The sequence below is a fragment of the Vulpes vulpes genome, chromosome 5 (assembly GCF_048418805.1).
Source record: "Vulpes vulpes isolate BD-2025 chromosome 5, VulVul3, whole genome shotgun sequence".
NCBI lineage: Eukaryota > Metazoa > Chordata > Mammalia > Carnivora > Canidae > Vulpes > Vulpes vulpes.
This window is the reverse complement of record NC_132784.1, coordinates 77,940,227-77,959,646: the sequence shown is the minus strand read 5'-3', so window position 1 is coordinate 77,959,646 and position 19,420 is coordinate 77,940,227. Positions and strand designations below refer to the sequence as shown.

Here is a 19,420-nt window from a genome sequence, read left to right as displayed (position 1 = left end):
TTAGAAGGAGCCCACATATCCCCCTAGGGCCCCTCCCTGGGCTTCTTCTGGTCTGGGAGCTGTTGTCTAAGCACCTCACTCTGGGCCACATTCCACTGCGCGGATGAGAAATGGGCCCAGTCAGGGGAAGTGGCTTGTTCAGGTCATGGATTAGGACCTACATATCCCTAGGCCTGGCCTGGTGAGTCTCTGCAGGCTTCCTGTCTGGGGCAGGGAGGGTTAACCTGACACTGCCCTAGTCCTCTGTCTCCCTTCAGCCCAGAGACATTCTCAGGGAACACAGGGCAGAGGAGAATTTCCTGCTTCTTCAGATGGAGGAAGAACCTCAGAGCAGCGGACAAAGACTTCATCCCACGCTACGCAAGCGCCTCCACTTCCCATACACACCCACGGCATCTTTGCTCATGCTGTTCCTTCTTCATACACCCTAACCCCACGTTCTCACTCTCGCTAACTCCGCTACTTCACAATTCACGTGGATATTTATCTCTTCCAGGAAACCTCTGCGCCTCTCCCCAAGCGACTCTCCCTCCTCCAGGCTCCCACGGCAACAGATGATTCCTTATATCCTTAGGTTTTCTGCTTTGTATTAAAAATATAGGGGCCGCACTCTTTCCCTCTGTCTGAATAGCCTGAGAGGTCCTCAAGGACAGGGGAACTCTATTTATTTATTTATAACATTTATTTTTAAAGTACTCTCTATATCCAACAGGGGGCTTGAACTCACAGCCCCAAGATCGAGAGTTACAGGCTTCATCAACTGAGCCAGTGCCCCCAGGACCTCATTTTCCCCTCAGGATGTTCCTGAAACACACTGCTTGGCCCTCAGTAGCCAATACTTGACAAGGATCAGACGTGGGCTCAAAGGCCTTTGTTCCCTCACCTTTGGGACAGGTTCATTTCTAGCATACAGAAGATGCTCGGTAAGTTTACTGAATTGAATTAAACAGCATTAATCATCCTGCAAATGCATCCCACCTCTGAGCATTGAAGTTACCTGGCTCTAACACGCTGGGATAAAAACTATGTGGGGTACAGAGCTCAGAATTCAAAACATGTGCTTCAAATACTCCGATTTCCTTCCTCATTTGGATTCTTGACACGGGTTTGTCGGAGTGAGGAGTGTTGAGTCCTCCCAAGGAGCCCTAGTTACCACGGGAGTCTTCCCCAGATGCTGCTTCGTGCTGGGGCTGCTGCTCCACCGGCTCTCAGGGTCGGCTCGGGGAGGGCGGAGACGCCAAGCTGTGTCGGGGGCGCACCCAGCAGGGCCCCTTTGTAATGCAGGGCCTCTGGAAGAGAGACTCGCAAAGCGCATCATGGGGCTCCCCCAACCGTCCTCCACGTTGGCTCTCAGAGTGGCCCTCACTAGACCTTAAATCCAGCAGGGACCGAACGAACGAACTGCGGCCGGGACCCCAGAGCGGGAGGAACGGGTCCCACGGCGCCCCCTTGCGGTGCTCTGCACCCAGGCCGCGCCCGGGGAGAAGCGGCCCCGAGGGCACCGCGTCCACGCCGCCTCCCACCCATTTCCAGAGTCCGGACGCCGCGCCCGGGCGAGGGAGCGGCTGATCCCGGGGGCCCCGGGAACGCGCTCCTGCCGCTCAGGGCGGGTCTGACGGCGGGGCCGGGGCCGGGGCCGGGGCCGACCTGCAGCGGGGCGGCCCTGGCAGCGCGCGCAGCCTGTGCTGACTCACGGAGAGGGTCCTGCGGGCGGCGCCGAGGCGGCCGTGGGGATGCGGGGTCGCGGGAGCCGGAGCCGCAGCTAGAACCCGGATGGGCGGACCGGCGCCGCGCCCCAGGGTGCTCTCCGCCCAGTGCACGGCGCCCCCCAGCGGGCGCGGGGGGCTCGGCAAGCAACGCCACGCGCGCGGGTCCTCGGATCCAGGCCCCCGCGCGGGACCGCGGGGACAGGAGTCTTCGGCGCGGCGGGGGCGGGGCGCACCGGGCCAGAGCGCGGCGAGTGGGCAGGGCGCGGTGAGTGGGCGGGGCGCGGTGAGTGGGCGGGGCGCAGCGGGTGGGCGGGCCAGAGCGCGGCGAGTGGGAGGGGCGCAGCGGGTGGGCGGGGCGCAGCGGGGGGCGGGCCAGAGCTCAGCGAGTGGGCGGGCCAGAGCGCGGCGAGTGGGAGGGGCGCAGCGGGTGGGCGGGGCGCAGCGGGGGGCGGGCCAGAGCTCAGCGAGTGGGCGGGCCAGAGCGCGGCAAGTGGGCGGGGCGCGGGGGCGGGCCAGAGCGCAGAGAGTGGGCGGGGCGCGGGCCAGAGCGCGGGGGAGTGGGCGGGGCGCAGCGGGTGGGCGGGGCGCGGCGAGTGGGCGGGGCGCAGCGGGTGGGCGGGCCAGAGCTCAGCGAGTGGGCGGGGCGCATTGGGGGAGCGGGCCAGAGCTCAGCGAGTGGGCGGGCCAGAGCGAGGCGAGTGGGCGGGGCGTAGCGGGGGGGCGGGCCAGAGCTCAGAGAGTGGGCGGGGCGCGGGCCAGAGCAAGAGGGAGTGGGCGTGGCGCAGAGAGTGGGCGGGGCGCGGGGGGGGCGGGCCAGAGCGCAGTCCGGCGGGAAGCCGCGGAAGCCGGGACGCTGTGTCCGAGATGACCGCCAGCAAACGGGTGGCGAAGGTAACGGTGGTCGGACGGCCCCTCTCTCGGCTCCCCTGCCTCGCGCGCCCTGCCCCCTGCATCCCGCCCCGGCTCTCGAGCGCGGCTATTTGTCGCCGTCGCCGCCGCCCCGTCGGAGGAGCGGGCTCCCGGAGGGGCGGGAGCCGGGGCGGGGGGCGCGGATCCAGCGGGGCTGCCGCTGCGGTCCTGGGCTGTGCTGGGAATGGGGCTGCGCCGGCTCCCGTGGAGCCGAAACTGGTTTCGGTTTCGTTTCTTCTGCCAGAAACTTGGCCTGGCAATCGCTCGCGTCTCCCGGGGGTGCTAGAAAGGTTCCGAGAGCCGGGCGCGCCGCTGGGGTGAGGGGGTGCGTAGGCGCAGAGATAACGGGGAGAAGACCTTCGCCTTGGAGTAGCTCATGCCCCGGCCGGAATGAGGCACCTACGTTTCTAGAGTCCGGGGAAGTATGGGGTGTTGAGTAGGGGTCAGGCACGAAGTCCCCTGGGTATTCTCCGGAGGAAAAGCTGCCAAGGCGGAGCTGGAAGGCGTCCTGGAGTAGGTGGCGTGCGCTCGTCCTTCTACAGATGTGGTCGGAAGCCTGTCATGTGCTGGCTCCTGTGCTAGGAACTCGGGAGGCAGAGATGAGCAAAAATCTTGCCCCTCCCTCCTTGAGTTTTCTTTCCAATCAGGGATACAGTTTGCAGATTGACTTATTTTTGAGAGAGAGAGAGAGAGAGAGAGAGAATCCCAAGCAGACTCTATGCTGAGGACAGAGCCTGAGCTGGGGCTGGGGCTGGGGCTGGATCCCACGACCCTGAGATCAGGACCCCAGCAAGCTGAAATCAAAGAGTCCATGCTTGGGGCTCCTCGGTGGCTCAGTGGTTGAGCATCTGCCTTTGGCTCAGGTCGTGATCCCAGGGTCCTGGGATGAGTTCTGCATCGTGCTCCCGGCAGGGAGCCTACTTCTCCCTTTGCTTCTGTCTCTCTGTGTCTCATGAATACATAAATAAAATCCTTAAAGAAAAAGTCCATCTTTAACTGACTGAGCCACCCTGGGGCCCCTCCAGTCAGGAACACTATTTAAAGTGAGGTCTGGGAGGATGGGAAGCGGGCAAACAAGGGTGGGAAAGCCCAGGGTGTTTGAAGGACTGGGGTGTAACCTTCATGTGGGCAGAGGTGGGGAAGCAGGAGCAGTCGTGGTGAGGTGGGTCTGACATGCCTTAGACTTTGTCTTGGAAGTGCTGCCCCTCCAGTGTGTAGGGTGGGGGCAGGTTTAAGGGGGTGAAGAGGACTGCCGGCTCCTCTGGACCTTTGAGAAATAGAAGGTCTCAGATTGGGGCATAGAGCTGGCCAAGCCCAGAAGAACTGAAATCTGGAGGTTAGCAACAAAAGGACGCGGAAGGTCTTTCTAGTCAAGTGGGAAAGGGCTGGGAGCCAGTATTTGCCACACTGACAAGACTAAGTGCCAGGCTATTTACATTAGTTTGTGAAATTCCCACAACAACTTTGTGTGAGATAAATTTTTACAAATGAGGAAGTTGAGGCTCAAAGAAAATAACTCGGTTGTCCAAGGTCACCCAGGAGGGAGTGATAGAGCTGGACGTGGAGTCCAGGTAGGTGGTGCTCAACCTGCAGCCTCTTCCAGTGGCTTCTTTACTTTCATTTTCTGTTCCTCGGAGTCAGGTGGTTTCCTAACCGGCCTCAGGAAAGAGCGGGACATCTTAGCTCGAGTTTCACTATCCTCAGGCTTGCAGCATCTTTGGCAGAACTCTTCTACAACCAAAAAGGCCAAGTGATCCCCGTTATAGTAAAGTCAGGAAGATGTCCATTCCAGAGCTTCTCTGTTTGGCTTAGGGCTTCATTTCTTTTTTTCTTTTTTTAAACTATGTCTGTGAGGTGATGGCCCTCACTTTTTTTTCCCTTTAGATTTTGTTTATTCATGAGAGACACAGAGAAAGAAGCAGGAGACATAGGCAGAGGGAGAAGCAGGCTCCCTGTGGGAAGCGCCATGCAGGACTCCATCCCAGGACTCCGGGATCACGACCTGAGCCAAAGGCAGACGCTCAACCACTGAGCCACCCAGGTGTCCCTAGGGCTTCCTTCTTGCCAGAGGGTCATAGATGTTACTGGAGCTAGGACTCATGGTAGCAGGTGCTTCTACTTGGGGAGTAAAATATAAATAAGGGGTCATAGACTCTGGGCACAAGGCACAAGAAGCAGTTTGTTGGTATGAACAGAGACAGAGTATGGGCTGAGACACAGGCGATGAGGCCAGGGTTGCGTTTAGATGTTGGGGGTGCAGAGAAAGTTCACGTGGTCCACAGCCTGAAGAGCCCCTCCCAAGCTGTGGACTAAGTTTGAGCTTTCTGTCTGCCTTTTGTTTGTACCACCATTTCTCAGCCTTGTCACTGTTGACATCTGGAGCTGGGTAATCCCTTGTACGATGTCTGTCAGCATCCCTGGCCTCTGCTCCCTAGATGCTGGTGGCACTTTCCTGCAACAACCCAAAGTGGCTCTAGGCATTGCCCAGTGTACGCTGGAGGGGTGGGGTCAAATTGGCACCGGTTTGAAAGCCAATGGTTTTGGACCCCTGGGTGGCTCAGTGGTTGAGTGTCTGCCTTTCGCTCAGGTTGTGAGCCCAGGATCCCAGGATTGAGCCCTGTATCCAACTCCCCACAGGGAACCTGTTTCCCCCTCTGCCTGAGTCTCTGCTTTTCTCTTTGTTTCTCTCATGAATAAATAAATAAATAAAATCTTTAAAAGAAAAGAAAACTGATGGTTTATAACAACCATTTGGGGGATCCCTGGGTGGCGCAGCGGTTTGGCGCCTGCCTTTGGCCCGGGGTGCAATCCTGGAGACCCGGGATTGAATCCCACGTCGGGCTCTCTGCATGGAGCCTGCTTCTCCCTCTGCCTGTGTCTCTGCCTCTCTCTCTCTCTCTGTGACTATCATGAATAAATAAGTAAAATTAAAAAAAAAAAACAGTGTTTAAAAAAAAAAATAACCATTTGGTGTTCCAGAGGAATATGACCTGTCCTTGGATGTCTTTTTCTTTGTTATTCTTGTTTTGCTTTCTAAAAAAAAGGTCTGTTGTCCTACAGGATGGACCCCAAAAAGGGAGCAGGGTTCTTTGGTCAGATTTTTTTTTAAGATTTTATTTATTTATGCGTGAGAGATACAGAAAGAAAGAGAGAAAGGCAGAGACACAGGCAGAGGGAGAAGCAGGCTCCATGCAGGGAGCCTGACATGGGATTCGATCCCGGGTCTCCAGGATCACGCCCTGGGCTGAAGGCAGGTGCCAAACCGCTGAGCTACCCAGGCTGTCCTTTGGTCAGATATGTTTGAGAAGAACTGCGTGCTGTGGGCTCACATCTTGGAGATTCACGATGCACAATAGCATATTAAAGGCTCTGGGAGGGATCCCTGGGTGGCGCAGCGGTTTGGCGCCTGCCTTCACCCCAGGGCGCGATCCAGGAGACCCGGGATCGAATCCCACGTCGGGCTCCCGGTGCATGGAGCCTGCTTCTCCCTCTGCCTGTGTCTCTGTCTCTGTGACTATCATAAATAAATAAATTAAAAAAAAAATAAATAAAATAAAGGCTCTGGGAAGTCCTGCAATAAAGAAATCTGTTTAGCTTTGTGTTTTCCAACGTACTTGACCATAGAACCCTTTTCCATCCATAACTCTTTTTTTAAAAAATATTTTATTTATTTATTCATGAGAGACAGAGAGAGAGGCAGGAGCAGAGACACAGTCAGAGGGGGGGAAGCAGGCCCCCTGCAGGGAGCCCGATGAGGGGACTCCATCCCAGGATTCCAGGATCATGCCCTGGGCCAAAGGCGGGGGCTAAACCGCTGAGCCACCCAGGCGTCCCTCCATCCATAACTTAAGTTTGCATGGAGCACACCGTACACATTTGCTCTCACTGGGCCCTCTGCCTTGGTTCCTGTCCCCTTCTCTGCATGGCGGACTCCTGTGTACTCTGCGTGGCCTGGCTCAGTGGCACCATCTGCAAAACCTTCCTACTCCCCTGTCCTGCCCTTCCCTGTTGTGTGTGCACACACGTTCCTCACACAGTCACATTCGTGTTTCTGCCAGTACCCCGTGTTTCTGAGGACGGGGCCCTTCCCACTCCAGTGTCAGTAGAGGATGCCCTGTAACAGGCTGGAGGGCGAATCCAGTGATATGCAGGTGCCTGGGCCACATCCTGGGGTGGCGTGGCTGGGGCAGGGGTGTGAGTCACTCCTTGTTCCCTTGTTTCTCTGCTTGGAGTGTAGAGTTCTCCTGGGCTACAGTCCGCCTGAACCATCTCCCTTGCCCAGCCCTGGTCTGGAGGAGTTTGTCATGAGCACATAAGGGCCTGTTGTCATGCTAGACACACAGTGGATGCCTTGGGAAGAAGGGAGGGAGGGAGAAAATGAGGACCTTGTGTCTCTCCAGGGAGAGAGAAAGAGGACAGAGGTGTCGTATGTAGTATCTTGGTTTTAGGAAGAAAGGCTCCAGATAGAGTTTATTTCCAAGTGGTCATAATGTCTGGAAACAAGGATCATGCATCCGCCCCCTCCACTTAGTACTTAAAGAGCTTGGTGAAGTTTAAGGCAGATAAGTCACTTAAAACACTCAGCACTGTGCTCGACACATTCTTTTTTTTTTTTTTTTTTAAGATTTTATTTATTCATGAGAGACACACACACACACAGAGAGAGAGAGAGAGAGAGAGAGAGAGAGGCAGAGACACAGGCAGAGGGAGAAGCAGGCTCCACCCAGGGAGCCTGACGTGGGACTCGATCCCTGGACTCCAGGATCATACCCTGGGCTGAATGCAGGCATCAAACCCCTGAGCCACCCAGGCGTCCCATAAAATCTTTTTTTTTTTTTCATAAAATCTTTTTTAAAAAAAAGATTTATTTATTCTTTGAGTGAGACAGCATGTGTAAGCAGAGGAGGGGCAGAGGGAGAGACGCAGACTCTCCGCTGAGAAGGGAGCTGGATGTGTGGCTCAGTCCCAGGGCCCTGAGATCATGACCTGAGCTGAATTCAATAGTGAGACACTTGGGCAGCCCAGATGGCTCAGCGGTTTAGCGCTGCCTTTGGTCCAGGGCCTGGGATTGAGTCCCACCCTGCATGGAGCCTGCTTCTCCCTCTGCCTATGTCTCTGCCTCCCTCTCTCTCTGTGTCTCTCATGAATAAATAAATAAAATCTTAAAAAAAAAAGTGTCAGACACTGAGCCACCCTGGAGCCCCCGAGCCTGGCACATTCTGGGTGCTCAGTAAGGACTCTTTGCCAGCTCCTGTCCCAGAGGGTGTCCTCTGGGACTTGGGACAGCTTGCTGCGGGGACAGGCAGGCAGATGCGGGGCTGAAGTAGGGAAGGCTAACCCTCTGCCCACTGCTGTGCCCCCTGCAGGAGCTGGAGAGTCTTCAGGCAAAGCTTCCCCCCTACCTACGGGACCTGTTCAGTGATGATGCGGACGTCCTGGTGTGGCATGTGCTCCTCCTGCCCGTGAGTGTTCCTGGGGACTACGGCTTTTGTTTGGGATAACAGGCCAAGGACATAGGGAGGCTTAGGACTACTTCAGACTTTACCCTGCCTAGAATCTTTTTCTTGCCCGGAGACCAATCATGGGCAGAGGTCTCTGGGTTGATTGTTTCTGAAGTCGAAGCAGGCTGATGAAGAGGCTGAAAGACTTCTGGATTTAGTAGGAGACTCTTTCCTCAAACCAGTAGTCACCAAGCCCACCACACAAGTGTCAGCAAACAAATGACATCGAAAGAAGGAAACAGATCCCTTGGATCTTTGTCAAGAGATAGGGATAAACTTCCTGTTTTTCACAGTTGGCGGAATTTGATCTCTCAAACCTACAATGTATTTTGCTTTCTTTTCTTTTTTTTAATTTTTATTTATTTATGATAGTCACAGAGAGAGAGAGAGAGAGAGAGAGAGAGGCAGAGACATAGGTAGAGGGAGAAGCAGGCTCCATGCACTGGGAGCCCGATGTGGGATTCGATCCCGGGTCTCCAGGATCGCGCCCTGGGCCAAAGGCAGGCGCCAAACCGCTGCGCCACCCAGGGATCCCTATTTTGCTTTTTTTTAATGATCATATTTCAGACAACTTTTTTTTTTTTTTATTCCAGTGTAGTTTGCACACAGCGATATGTTAGTTTCAGGTTTACAATGTAGGGATTGGGCAACTACTGTTAGGTATGACTACGTAGATAACTCTACGTTATCAGATAACTCTGATTTTGATTTTTCTCCATTTATGAGATCTCTCTCAATAAAATCTCCCCTGAAAACCATATTCTAGAGGACCTGTCTGACTGCCAAGATTTCTATTTTATCATTAATAGACGGACAGTGTTTTCTACGGGACAGTCATCTACACACCTTTAGTTTTGTGAACATAAAAATTAAAACAGTGAACCTTTTAGGTAGCTCTTTGGAATATAAAGAGAACAACTCACCGGATTATTTAGGATTTGGACTTCTTACTTCTTTAGGATTTGGACAACGCAGTGTCCTGGTTTAGGCCATCTTCTCTTTAACTGATGTGTAGTCTTGAAAAGGGGAGAAAGGCTGGAGTCGGGGCCACATATGGACATCTGTTGTGTCCTGCGGGCTGCTAGGTTCAAGCAACCCATTTACTTGGCTTGGAGTAAGAACACCTGCTCTAGGCCTCAGGTGCCAGAGGATGAAGGTGCTAGAAGGTGCTCAGGGATGGATTAGATCCCAGGGAAGCTAGCTCTGAGGTGGATAAGAGTCAAAGTGGGAGAGCAGGTCAGAAGGAAGGAGGTGGACGACAGGGACACTCGGGGAAGGTCCCATTGCAGCGGATACTGTGAAATCAGAAGACCCTATTGTTTGGCAAGACGAAGTGGTTGGTCTTCTGGTCTGAGCACAATTCCAGTATGTGGAGGCATGCCCTGCCTCACCAGCAAGCAGTCCTCAGGACACCACCTGGGTGTCTTCCTCTTTAACTCACTTCTGACACTATCTCGCTGGAGATGGCGTCAGATCACACAGATTACAGCCCAGTCCCACAAGACTGTCCCCTCGGCACACACTCTCCAAACTCCTCTCAGATATCAGTTGCAAGTCCAGCTGCTTCTGACCGAATGGTTATAAACCAGAGGTTCCCATGACCCCTTCCTCAGGTTCAGTTAATCTGCTGGGGTGGTGCACAGAATGCAGAGACATTTTCCTTTTACTAGATGAACGTATTTTCTGAAAGGGTATAACACAGAACAGCCAGATGGAAGAGATGCACAGGGCCAGGCATGGGGGAGGGCACGGGGCTTCCACACCCTCCCCAAGTGCACCACTCTGCCCAAACCTCCACCTGTTCACCAGCCCAGAAGCTCCCTGAAACCTGTCTTTTTTGGGGTTTTGTGGAGGTTTTATTCCATAAGCATGAATGATGAAGTCATTGGCCATTGGCGATTGGACTGTAGTCCTTCTCCCCTCCAACCGTCCAACCCTGTGGTTGGCTCCCCAGCTCCAGCCCCATCCTTAGGTGCTTCCAAAAACTATCTCATTAACATAACATTTGGGTCACTCTCAACACTTGGGAAATTCTAAGGGTTTTGAGAGCCGGGGAGCTATGGACAAACCTGAGAAATATGTCTGAATGACCAAATATGTATTTCTTTTTCCTTTCTTTTTAAAAGATTTTATTTATTTATTCATGAGAGACACACGAGAGAGACAGAGACACAGGCAGAGGGAGAAGCAGGACTCTTCCCAGGACCCCGGGATCACAACCCAAGCCAAAGGCAGGCGCTCAACAGCTGAGCCATCCAGGTGCCCCCCAAATATATATTTCTTATAAATCACAGTAGCACAGTAGGTGTGCTCCCAGAAACTAGCCAGAGACCTTCCATCTATGCAGGGGTCCTGAACAAGCATATTGGTTGGGAAGATTGATGCAGAACGGTCAGCTAAGGGGGCCCCCAGGTGTCTGGTGAAGCCATAAAGGAGGCGTGGTTGGGAGGCAGGGGAAAGAGAATCCAGAAAGGTCTGTGGGGCAAGCAGACAGATGGCCCTTCAACACCTCCATCTCAGTATATACACTTACCAAGGTGGCCCCCCTTGTCACTTCATATCAGGGAGGCTAACGGCGGGACGAGCCTTGGGAGCTCCTGGTAAGAGTTCCCATTCACTGAGAACCCCTGTGGCCTGAGCACTGTTTCCAGGACACTGCCTGAGCAGTCATCCTGCAGTCCTCTCAACCACCCCACCAGGAAGCCTGGCATCTTTTACAGAGATGAGAGGGAATGGAAGCCGAGGGGGCTGAGTGGTTCGTCACACAGAAGGTGGCACAGGGTAAGGTGGCAGCGCTGGGGGGATAGCCACGTGCTTTCTCTAAACCCAAAACTTAGAAGGAAATCAGACTTTCTCAGCCAACCCCAAGGTACAGTATGAAGCCATCGGGTGGTCCAACTTCTTCATGTCACGGATGGGAAACTGATTCCCTGAGGAGCTCCCAGCCACGCCGCAGGCCCCAAGGCAGAGCTGGGGCAGCTCCTGGGGCCCCTGCTCCAGGGCTCCGCTCTCCTTCCCCACTAGGGCCCTGGAAGCTGGCATGCACCCCTGTAGGCAGGACACACTGGTGTCCGCCATCCTGTCCTGAGGCTTCACCCTTGGCCCTGTCTCTGCCTCACAGGCCAGGGCTCTTTTTTTCTTTTTCCTTTTTTAAATTTTTTAATGATTTTATTTTATTTATTTGACAGAGAGAGAGCACCTGCACCAAGCAGCGAGAGCAGCAGGGGCAGAGGGAGAAGCAAACTCTTCACTGGGAAGCCTGATGCGGGGCTCATCCCAGGACCCCGGCTCATGACCTGAGCCAAGGCAGACGACGCATAACCAGCTGAGCGCCCCCCACCCCCACCCCATCCCCAGCACCTGCCAGGGCTCTTATCAAGAATAGAAATGCTGAAGGGATCCCTGGGTGGCTTAGTGGTTTAGTGCCTGCCTTTGGCCCAGGGCGTGATCCTGGAGTCCCGGGATCGAGTCCATGTCGGGCTCCCTACATGGAGCCTGCTTCTCCCTCTGCCTGTGTCTCTGCCTCTCTCTCTCTCTCTCTTGTCTATCATGAATAAATACATAAAATATTAAAAAAAAAAGAATAGAAATGCTGAGACATTCTCCTCATCAGCCCTTAGGCCATCCCTTCTATCTCAGACACTCCCAGGACCACGATGGCTCCCGTTTTGCCCTCTGCTAAATGAAGAGGAGTTCTTTTAAAACCTTGACCCTGGGTTTAAATCTGTAGGTCATTCTGGCTGTCTTTGTCTTGTCTTCTCAGTAAAGAAGTTTCTGAAAGGAGCTGGAGCTTTCAACCAGCAGGGAGCCCCTGTGCTCTTGTGCTGGGGTCACCTGAGTCCTCAGGCTGCTCACTTCTGGGAGCATAGACTAGTGCTCATGTGTGGGGATGTAGGGTCAACTGTGCTAGGTTCCTGGCCAGCGCACCACTGTGGCCCTGGCAAGCTACAGTGAACTTGAGTTTCCTCATCATAATGTAAATGCTAGTAGTGGTGAGTTTTCATAATACTTCCTGTATTGGGACACCTGGGTGGCTCAGCAGTTGAGTGTCTGCCTTTGGCTCCGGGCATGATCCTGAGGTCCCAGGATCGAGTCCCACATTGGACCCCCTGCATGGAGCCTGCTTCTCCCTCTGCCTGTGTCTTGCCTCTCTCTCTCTCATAAATAAATGAATAAATAAAATCTTAAAAAAAATACTTCCTGTATTCTCCAAAGGTAGTGCTTTCCATGTGAAGGCCCTGTTCTAAGGGCTTAACATAAATGAACTCATTTACTATTCACATAAGCTCTGTGAAGAAGCCTATTATTATTCTCATATAGAAGCAGAGAGAGGTTAAGTTACTTGCATAAGATCACACAGCGAGGGGATAGCAGAGCCAAGATTCATCCTGAGGCGGAGTGGCTCCAAAGGCCATGTAATCCCTACCTTCCGCTGCGTGGACTAATGTGTGTCAAGCCCTTCACATAAGGTGGCACAGAGTAGATGCTCGGGAGAGCTTTCTGGTTGCTCAGAGTCTGGAGGGTCTGGCTCCTGGCAACCCCAGTCACTCCAGCCCCTGATTTCTTTCTTTAAGAATTTTTTTTAAAATTCTGGTAAAATAACACGATAACACCATTTGCCATTCTAAGCCTTTTTTTCTTTTTTAAAGATTTTATTCATTTGAGAGGATGGAGGGGAACAGTGGGGGCAAGGGAGATGGACAAGCTGACTCCATGCAGAATGCAGGGCCCTGAGGCTCGATCCCAGGTCCCCTATCTCATGACCTGAGCTGAAACCAAGAGTCAGATGCTTAACTGCCTCACCGACCAAGCCACCCCGGCGCCCCCCATTCTAACCCTCATGTTTATAGTCAGCGGCACTCAGTATGTTCCCATTGTTGTGCGACTATCCCCATGGTCCACCTCCAGAACACTTTCATCTTTCCCTTCTGGAACGCTGTACCCATGAAACACTGACTCCCCATTCCTGCTCCCCACCCCACTCAGCACCTGCCAACTCATTTTCTATTTTATGGCTATGAATCTGACTCCTAGGTACCTCCCCCGAGTGGTGTCCTATAGTATTTGCTCTTTTTTTTCCTAGCTTATTTCACTTAACATAACGTTTTCAGAGTTCATCCACATTGTGGCACTTTACCATTCTTCTTTTTTTTTTTAAGGTTTTTAAATTTATTTATTTATTTATTTATTTATTTATTTATTATTTATTCATTCATTCATGAGAGACACAGAAAGAGAGAGGCAGAGACACAGACTGAGAGAGAAGCAGGCTCCTGCAGGGAGCCTGATATGGGACTCGATCCCAGAACTCTGGGGTCACACCCTAAGCCAAAGGCAGACGCTCAACCACTGAGCCACCCAGGCGTCCCTTACCTTTCTTTCTTAAGGGTGAGCAACATCCTATTGTACATATAGGCCATGCTTTGTTTACCCACTCATTCATTGAGGGGCATTTCAGTTCTTTCAACTTTTTGCCCCTGTGAATCATGCTGCTGTGAGCACAGGTGTACAAGTATCTATTGGAGTCGCTGCTTTTGGTTCCTTTGGGTATGTACTTGGAGCTGGAACTGCTGGATCTTATGCTAATTCTATATTGTTTTTTTTTCCAAGATTTTATTTATTTATTCATGAGAGACACAGAGAGAGAGAGAGAGAGAGAGAGAGAGAGGCAGAAACACAGACAGAAGGAGCCCGATGTGGGAGCCCGATGTGGGACTCGATCCTGGGTCTCCAGGATCACGCGCTGGGCTGAAGGCGGCGCTAAATTGCTGAGCCACCCACGGATCCCCCTAATTCTGTGTTTTGATTTTTAAGGAACTGCCATGTGGTTTTGCACAGCAGCTGCACCATTTTACACCCCCGAGCTCCTGACATCTTAGCATTTCATTTTCTCCATGTCCTCTCACCACCGATAATGATGTTCTCTATCACTTGCTCACTGTGCCCACAGAGAAGATATCTGTCCTTCCTCCTCCCCTAATTCTCAGATGGTGACAACATGCAAAGACCTTGAAGGTATTATGTGAAGTGAAATAAGTCAGGCAGAGAAAGACAAATGCCACGTGGTCTCTTATATGTGGAATCTAAAGAAACAAAACCCAAAAAACTCAACTGACAGAAAAGGAGATCAGGTTCTGGTGTTTATCAGAGGCAGAGGGGGGCATATGGAGGGAGGTGGTAAAAAGGTATAGACTTCAGGGTCTCAGTCAGGGAAGCGTCTGACTCTTGCTCTCAGCTCAAGTCTTTTTTTTTTTTTTTTTAAATTTTTTTTATTATTATTTATTTATGAGAGTCATACAGAGAGAGAGAGAGAGAGAGGCAGAGACACAGGCAGAGGGAGAAGCAGGCTCCATGCATCGGGAGCCTGACGTGGGATTCGATCCCGGGTCTCCAGGATCGCGCCCTGGGCCAAAGGCAGGCGCCAAACCGCTGCGCCACCCAGGGATCCCTCAGCTCAAGTCTTGATCTCAGGGTTCTAAGTTCAAGCCCCATGTTGGGATCCACACAGGATATGGAACCTACTTAAAATGTTTTTCAAAAATAAAATGTGTAGGGGTGCCTGGGTTAATTGTCTGCCTTCAGCTTGGCTCATGATCCCGGGGTCCTAGGATCAAGCCCCACATTGGGCTCCCTGCTCCGGGGGGGAGCTGGCTTCTCTCTCTCCCTCTGCCTGCCGCTCCCCCTGTGTGCGCTCTCTCCAATAAACAAAAATCAAATCTTTTTTTTTTTTTTTTTTTAAAGGTGCAGACTTCCATTTATAAGATAGGTAAGTGCTGAGGACACACAGCATGGGGACGGTAGCTGACACTGCTGTGTGGCACACGGGAAAGTAAGACAGTAAATCCTAAGAGTTTTCATCACCAGGAGAAATTTTTACCTTTTTTCTTTTTCTTCTTATTGTATCTGTATGAGAAGATGGATATTAGCTAAGCCCATCGTGCTCATCATTTCACTGTGCATGTAAATCAAACCTTTGCGCCATACACCTAAAATTTATGCGGTGATATCTGTCAATTATTTTTCAGTAGAACTGTAAAAAAAATTCATTATTGGGGGAAAAAAAAAAAGAGGTGGTTCTTAGAGCTCATCTAGTCAAACTTGACCCAATTTTCGAATGAGGAAACAGACTCAGAGGTAGGGGCGGCTGGCCTGTAGTCAGTTGCCCAGCAAGAACCAGGGTCCGATTTTTGTAACTCCCAGGCCAGTGTTGTTTTGTGACTCGACTCTTCCACGAATCTGTGGCTCAGTCATCAAGTGCGTGCAGGTGCCATCTGTATCCATTCATGGTCCTACCTGGGGGTATAGCAGAGGATGCTGGGGACCCGGGGTAGGGTGGGGAGGGGGGGAGCCAGACCAAGGCCCTAGGAGGAAAACCATCTTTCTGGAGGAGACACGTCTTAAAACAGAGCTTAACCTTCTGTTGCACAGGAGAAACCACCCTATAACCTCAAGGCCTTCCACCTGCGCATCAGCTTCCCCGAGGACTACCCGTTCAAGCCCCCCACGGTGACCTTCACCACCAGGATCTACCACCCCAACGTGGGCCACGACGGAGACGTTTGCCTGCCTATCATCAGCAAGGAGAACTGGAATCCTCACACCAAAGCCTGCCAAGGTGGGACTAGGTCTTCCCTAACAGGACGGACTGATCCTGGATTCAGGGTTATGGGACTGGTTTTGAGGCAGGAAAGCCCAAAGAAGGGGAAATAAAGATTGCGGGTCTCAGCCTGTCTTTGGGCAGAAGGGATGCATCCTGAGATCCTGGGCTGGCTGGCCTGGTGCTGCCTCTGCTCGTCTACTTGGGCAGGTGTAACAGAGCAGCATGGTTAGGGGTCATGGGAGAGAGAAGCTGTAGGGGAAGCACTCTGGGGCTCTGTCTGCGAACCTTGGTGAGGTCTGCTCCTCCCCAGGCTCGGTGCCATAATGACAGTCAAGGGGATTGGCCCAATGATGGCAGTACACGTCAATTAAGCCCTTGGAGGGCCATGCTGGGAGCTTCGCACGCTGGCTTCACCCAAATCCCCAGCAGCCCCATGTGCGGTGTCCCTGTCGCCCTGTTGTTTAACTAGGTGAGGACCCTGGGGCATGTGACAGGTAAAGCGCTTGCCCACTGTTGTACAGCTGGCAAGTGGCCGAGCTGGGCTTACTCTAGGACACTTACTCCGAGTGGCTGACTCTAGGACAGCGGTCCCCAGGAAGACGTTCTGTAGAGAAAGAAATGTTCCATAGCCGCACAGTGCGGTTCCCCAGTCAGTAGTCACGTGTGGCTCTTGAGTACCTGACATGTGGCTAATGTGACTGAGGAACTGAGTTCCTAATTGCAGTTAATTTTAATTCATTTCAAGTTATGTATCTGCACATGGCTAGTGGCTACCATAGTGGACAGTGTGTTTCTAGACTCCATGAGTGTGATCTGTGTGCAGAGTCTGTCTTGCATCTGGACTAGCTCAGTTCTTCTTTTTTAAAATTAATTAATTAATTAATTTTTAAAGATTCTATTTATTTATTCATGAGAGACACAGAGAGAGAGAGAGGCAGAGACAGGCAGAGAGAAAAGCAGGCTCCATGCAGGGAACGCGATGTGGGATTTGATCCCAGGACTCTAGGATCACACCCTGGGCCAAAGACAGGCGCTTAACCACTGAGCCACCCAGGCGTCCCTCATTTATTTATTTATTTATTTTTTATTATTTTTTTTCCTCATTTATTTTTTTAAGAGACAGATAAAGAGAGAGCGTGCACGCTTGAGTGGGGGTGCAACTGAGGGGATAGGAGAGGGAGAGAATCTCAAGCAGACTCCCCACTATGCAAGGAGCCTGACACTGGGCTTGATCTCATCCCCCTGAGATCAGGACCTGAGCTGAAATCAAGAGTCAAATGCTTAACTGAGCCACCCAGGCTCCGTAACCAGCTCATTCTTAGCCTTGGGAACAAGGATCCCTGGGGGGAGAGGAGGAGGGGAGATGTGGTCCAGGGGGACTGTGGAGCACTCTTTGCTTAGAACCCCATGTTTGTGTATGTTCGCATGTGCACATGCCTCAAGTGATGGGCCACTCCCTTCACCAGGTTCCCAGAGGAAAGATTGGGAGCCACTGGGCAGTCGTGGTTTCCAGTCTTTAGTATCAGAACCCTTTTTCCCAAATAAAAGTTGATTTATTTAGAATCCTATCAAACAGAAAAACAGAGTGGTTCTTGTTGAAAAGGGGGTGAGACTCAGAAACCCCATTTATCTCATCAACCCCCATGATGGGAAGCTTCTCTGAAGCCACAGAACGTGGTTTGAAAGCACTGGTGCAGCCGGTCAGGGCTCTGGGCCCCATCAGTGAGGAATGAGGGCCATTTGACTTGGTCATAGAGTCATCATCGTCATTCCATCCAAGGAGATGGAACCTCCTTGGGAGTCCTCCACAGAGTGAGTGTGGGATGCCGGGGGACCTAAGGGTGGGCTGCAATCGCCTCCTCCCCAGGGTCTTTCTCTCATCCTAATGTCCTGATCTGGCCTCTCTCCCCAGTCTTGGAGGCTCTCAGCGTGCTGGTGAATAGACCAGACCTGGGGCAGCCAGTTCGGGTGGAGCTCGCCGACCTGCTGACGCGGGATCCAGAGCTGTTCAACAGAAAGGCCCAAGAGTTCACCCTCCAGTATGGAGTGGACCGGCCCTCCTAACTGGTTCTGACCCCTCTCTGTTGCTGGGTCCTCTGTGTGGTGGACGACATGTTTGACAGACTGGGTGCTAGAGCCCCTCTCGTTTGTTTCATGTTTTCCTTCATGGGTTGTTAATCATTAGTCTGTGTGTGTGTGGGTGTGGTGTGTGGTCCCATTCCCAGGTTCACCTGGCCACAGGTGAGCCTTTCCTGCTCTCTTTTTCTACCCCAGAGCCAGAGGAGTTCACGTTTGTGCAGTGACAGGCCAGCTCTCCAGCGCTCTGTGGCCTGGAAATCTGATCTCACTAATTGCTCTGTCTTACAGACACAGGTCACCTTTGGGCCAGGTGGCAGGAAATGGGCCCAGAAGGCATCTAGAATCTCCATGGGGCCCTGGCATCCCGGGGGGCAGAGGGGACATGGGGAGTGTGCATGGGAGAAGGATTTGTCTTTACAGTTGAGCAATTTGTTGAGTGATTGAAGTCAGACTGCTAATAGGTACTATATGTTTAGATTTCAGTATTAAATGTTTCCTTTTCTACTGATAAATCACAAAATAAAGAATCTCGATCCTGGAAGTCTGACTACATGGTTCTGTTTTTTTGTTTTGTTTTGTTTTGTTTTTTGTTTTTAAGATTTATTTATTTATTTATTTATTTGAGAGAGAAAGCATGAGTAGGGAAAGAGGCAGAGGGAGAGGGAGAGCATCTCAAGCAGACCCCCTGATTAGCGCAGAGCCTGAGGTGGGGCTCGATCTCACGACCCTGAGATCATGACCTGAGCCAAAACCAAGCTTTGGATGCTCAACCAGTTGAGCCACCCAGCACCCCTGATAACGTGGTTTTAAACTTTTTTTTCTTTTTCTAAAGACTATTTATTTGAGAGAGAGAGAGAGAGCACATGTGGGCAGGGGGCTGGGCAGAGGGAGAGGGAGACTCTCAAACAGACTCCAGGCCGTGTGTGGAGTCTGAGGCGAGGCTCATTCCCACGACCCCGAGATCATTGTGAGCTGAAACCAAGAGTCGGATGCTTAACTGGCTGAGCCACCCAGACGCTCCCGACTACATGGCTTTGAGACCACTTGCAATCCCATTAGGTTGCCAGTTCCTAGGGGCTATCCTTCACGCTGGGAGGAATGTCCCCTTCCATCCAGTCCGGAGGGACCACAGGAACCATCTGCTGTCCACTCATCAAAGTCGAGGATGAATTTGGAGCCTGGCTGAGTGTTTGTTGAGAGGACGGAATGGTCTCCTCAGGAGAAGGTGAGGCTGAGGGTTAGCTCCCATCTACTAAAAAGTGTGACCCTGATGGCTCGCTGGGCTTTGAGCCTTGTGTAACCCCAAACACCATGGGGAAGGCTGGCCACGAGGGACTAGGCTGGTAACACGTTCACAGGGGTAGCGCCCCCATTTTGCAGATGAGACTATTGAGGCACAGGGTGCTTCTGTGGAAGCCCAGGTCTGCTCTGCCAGTCAGGGCAGGGCCCACACCTCTTGCCACAGTACCGAGCTGGCTGGTTTTTGTTTCTGTGTTTTTCATGAGCTGTTCTTACCAGCCCATGAGCTCCAAACGGCTGACAGAGGTAGACAGGACTATTAGCAGGAAATTACAAGCAGCTCAAGGCTCCATCTCTAATGAACAGTGGAAAAGCAAAAACAA

At 52.2% G+C, this 19,420-nt stretch overlaps 1 protein-coding gene across 2 annotated transcripts; it reads left to right on the top strand.

Moving 5' to 3' along the window:
- The first annotated feature begins 1,660 nt into the window (after nt 1-1,660).
- On the top strand, nt 1,661-18,339 carry UBE2L6 (ubiquitin conjugating enzyme E2 L6). Of its 2 annotated transcripts, none has more exons than XM_072758982.1 (4): nt 1,661-1,974; nt 7,985-8,080; nt 15,548-15,734; nt 17,632-18,339. In XM_072758982.1, the coding sequence occupies exons 1-4, from the start codon at nt 1,774-1,776 to the stop codon at nt 17,781-17,783; spliced, it is 636 nt and encodes a 211-aa protein (XP_072615083.1). In that variant the 5' UTR covers nt 1,661-1,773; the 3' UTR covers nt 17,784-18,339. The 2 variants fall into 2 exon arrangements, with proteins under 2 accessions (XP_072615083.1, XP_025868707.1); XM_026012922.2 differs by lacking the exon at nt 1,661-1,974 and adding an exon at nt 2,506-2,600.
- Nucleotides 18,340-19,420: the final 1,081 nt, after the last annotated feature.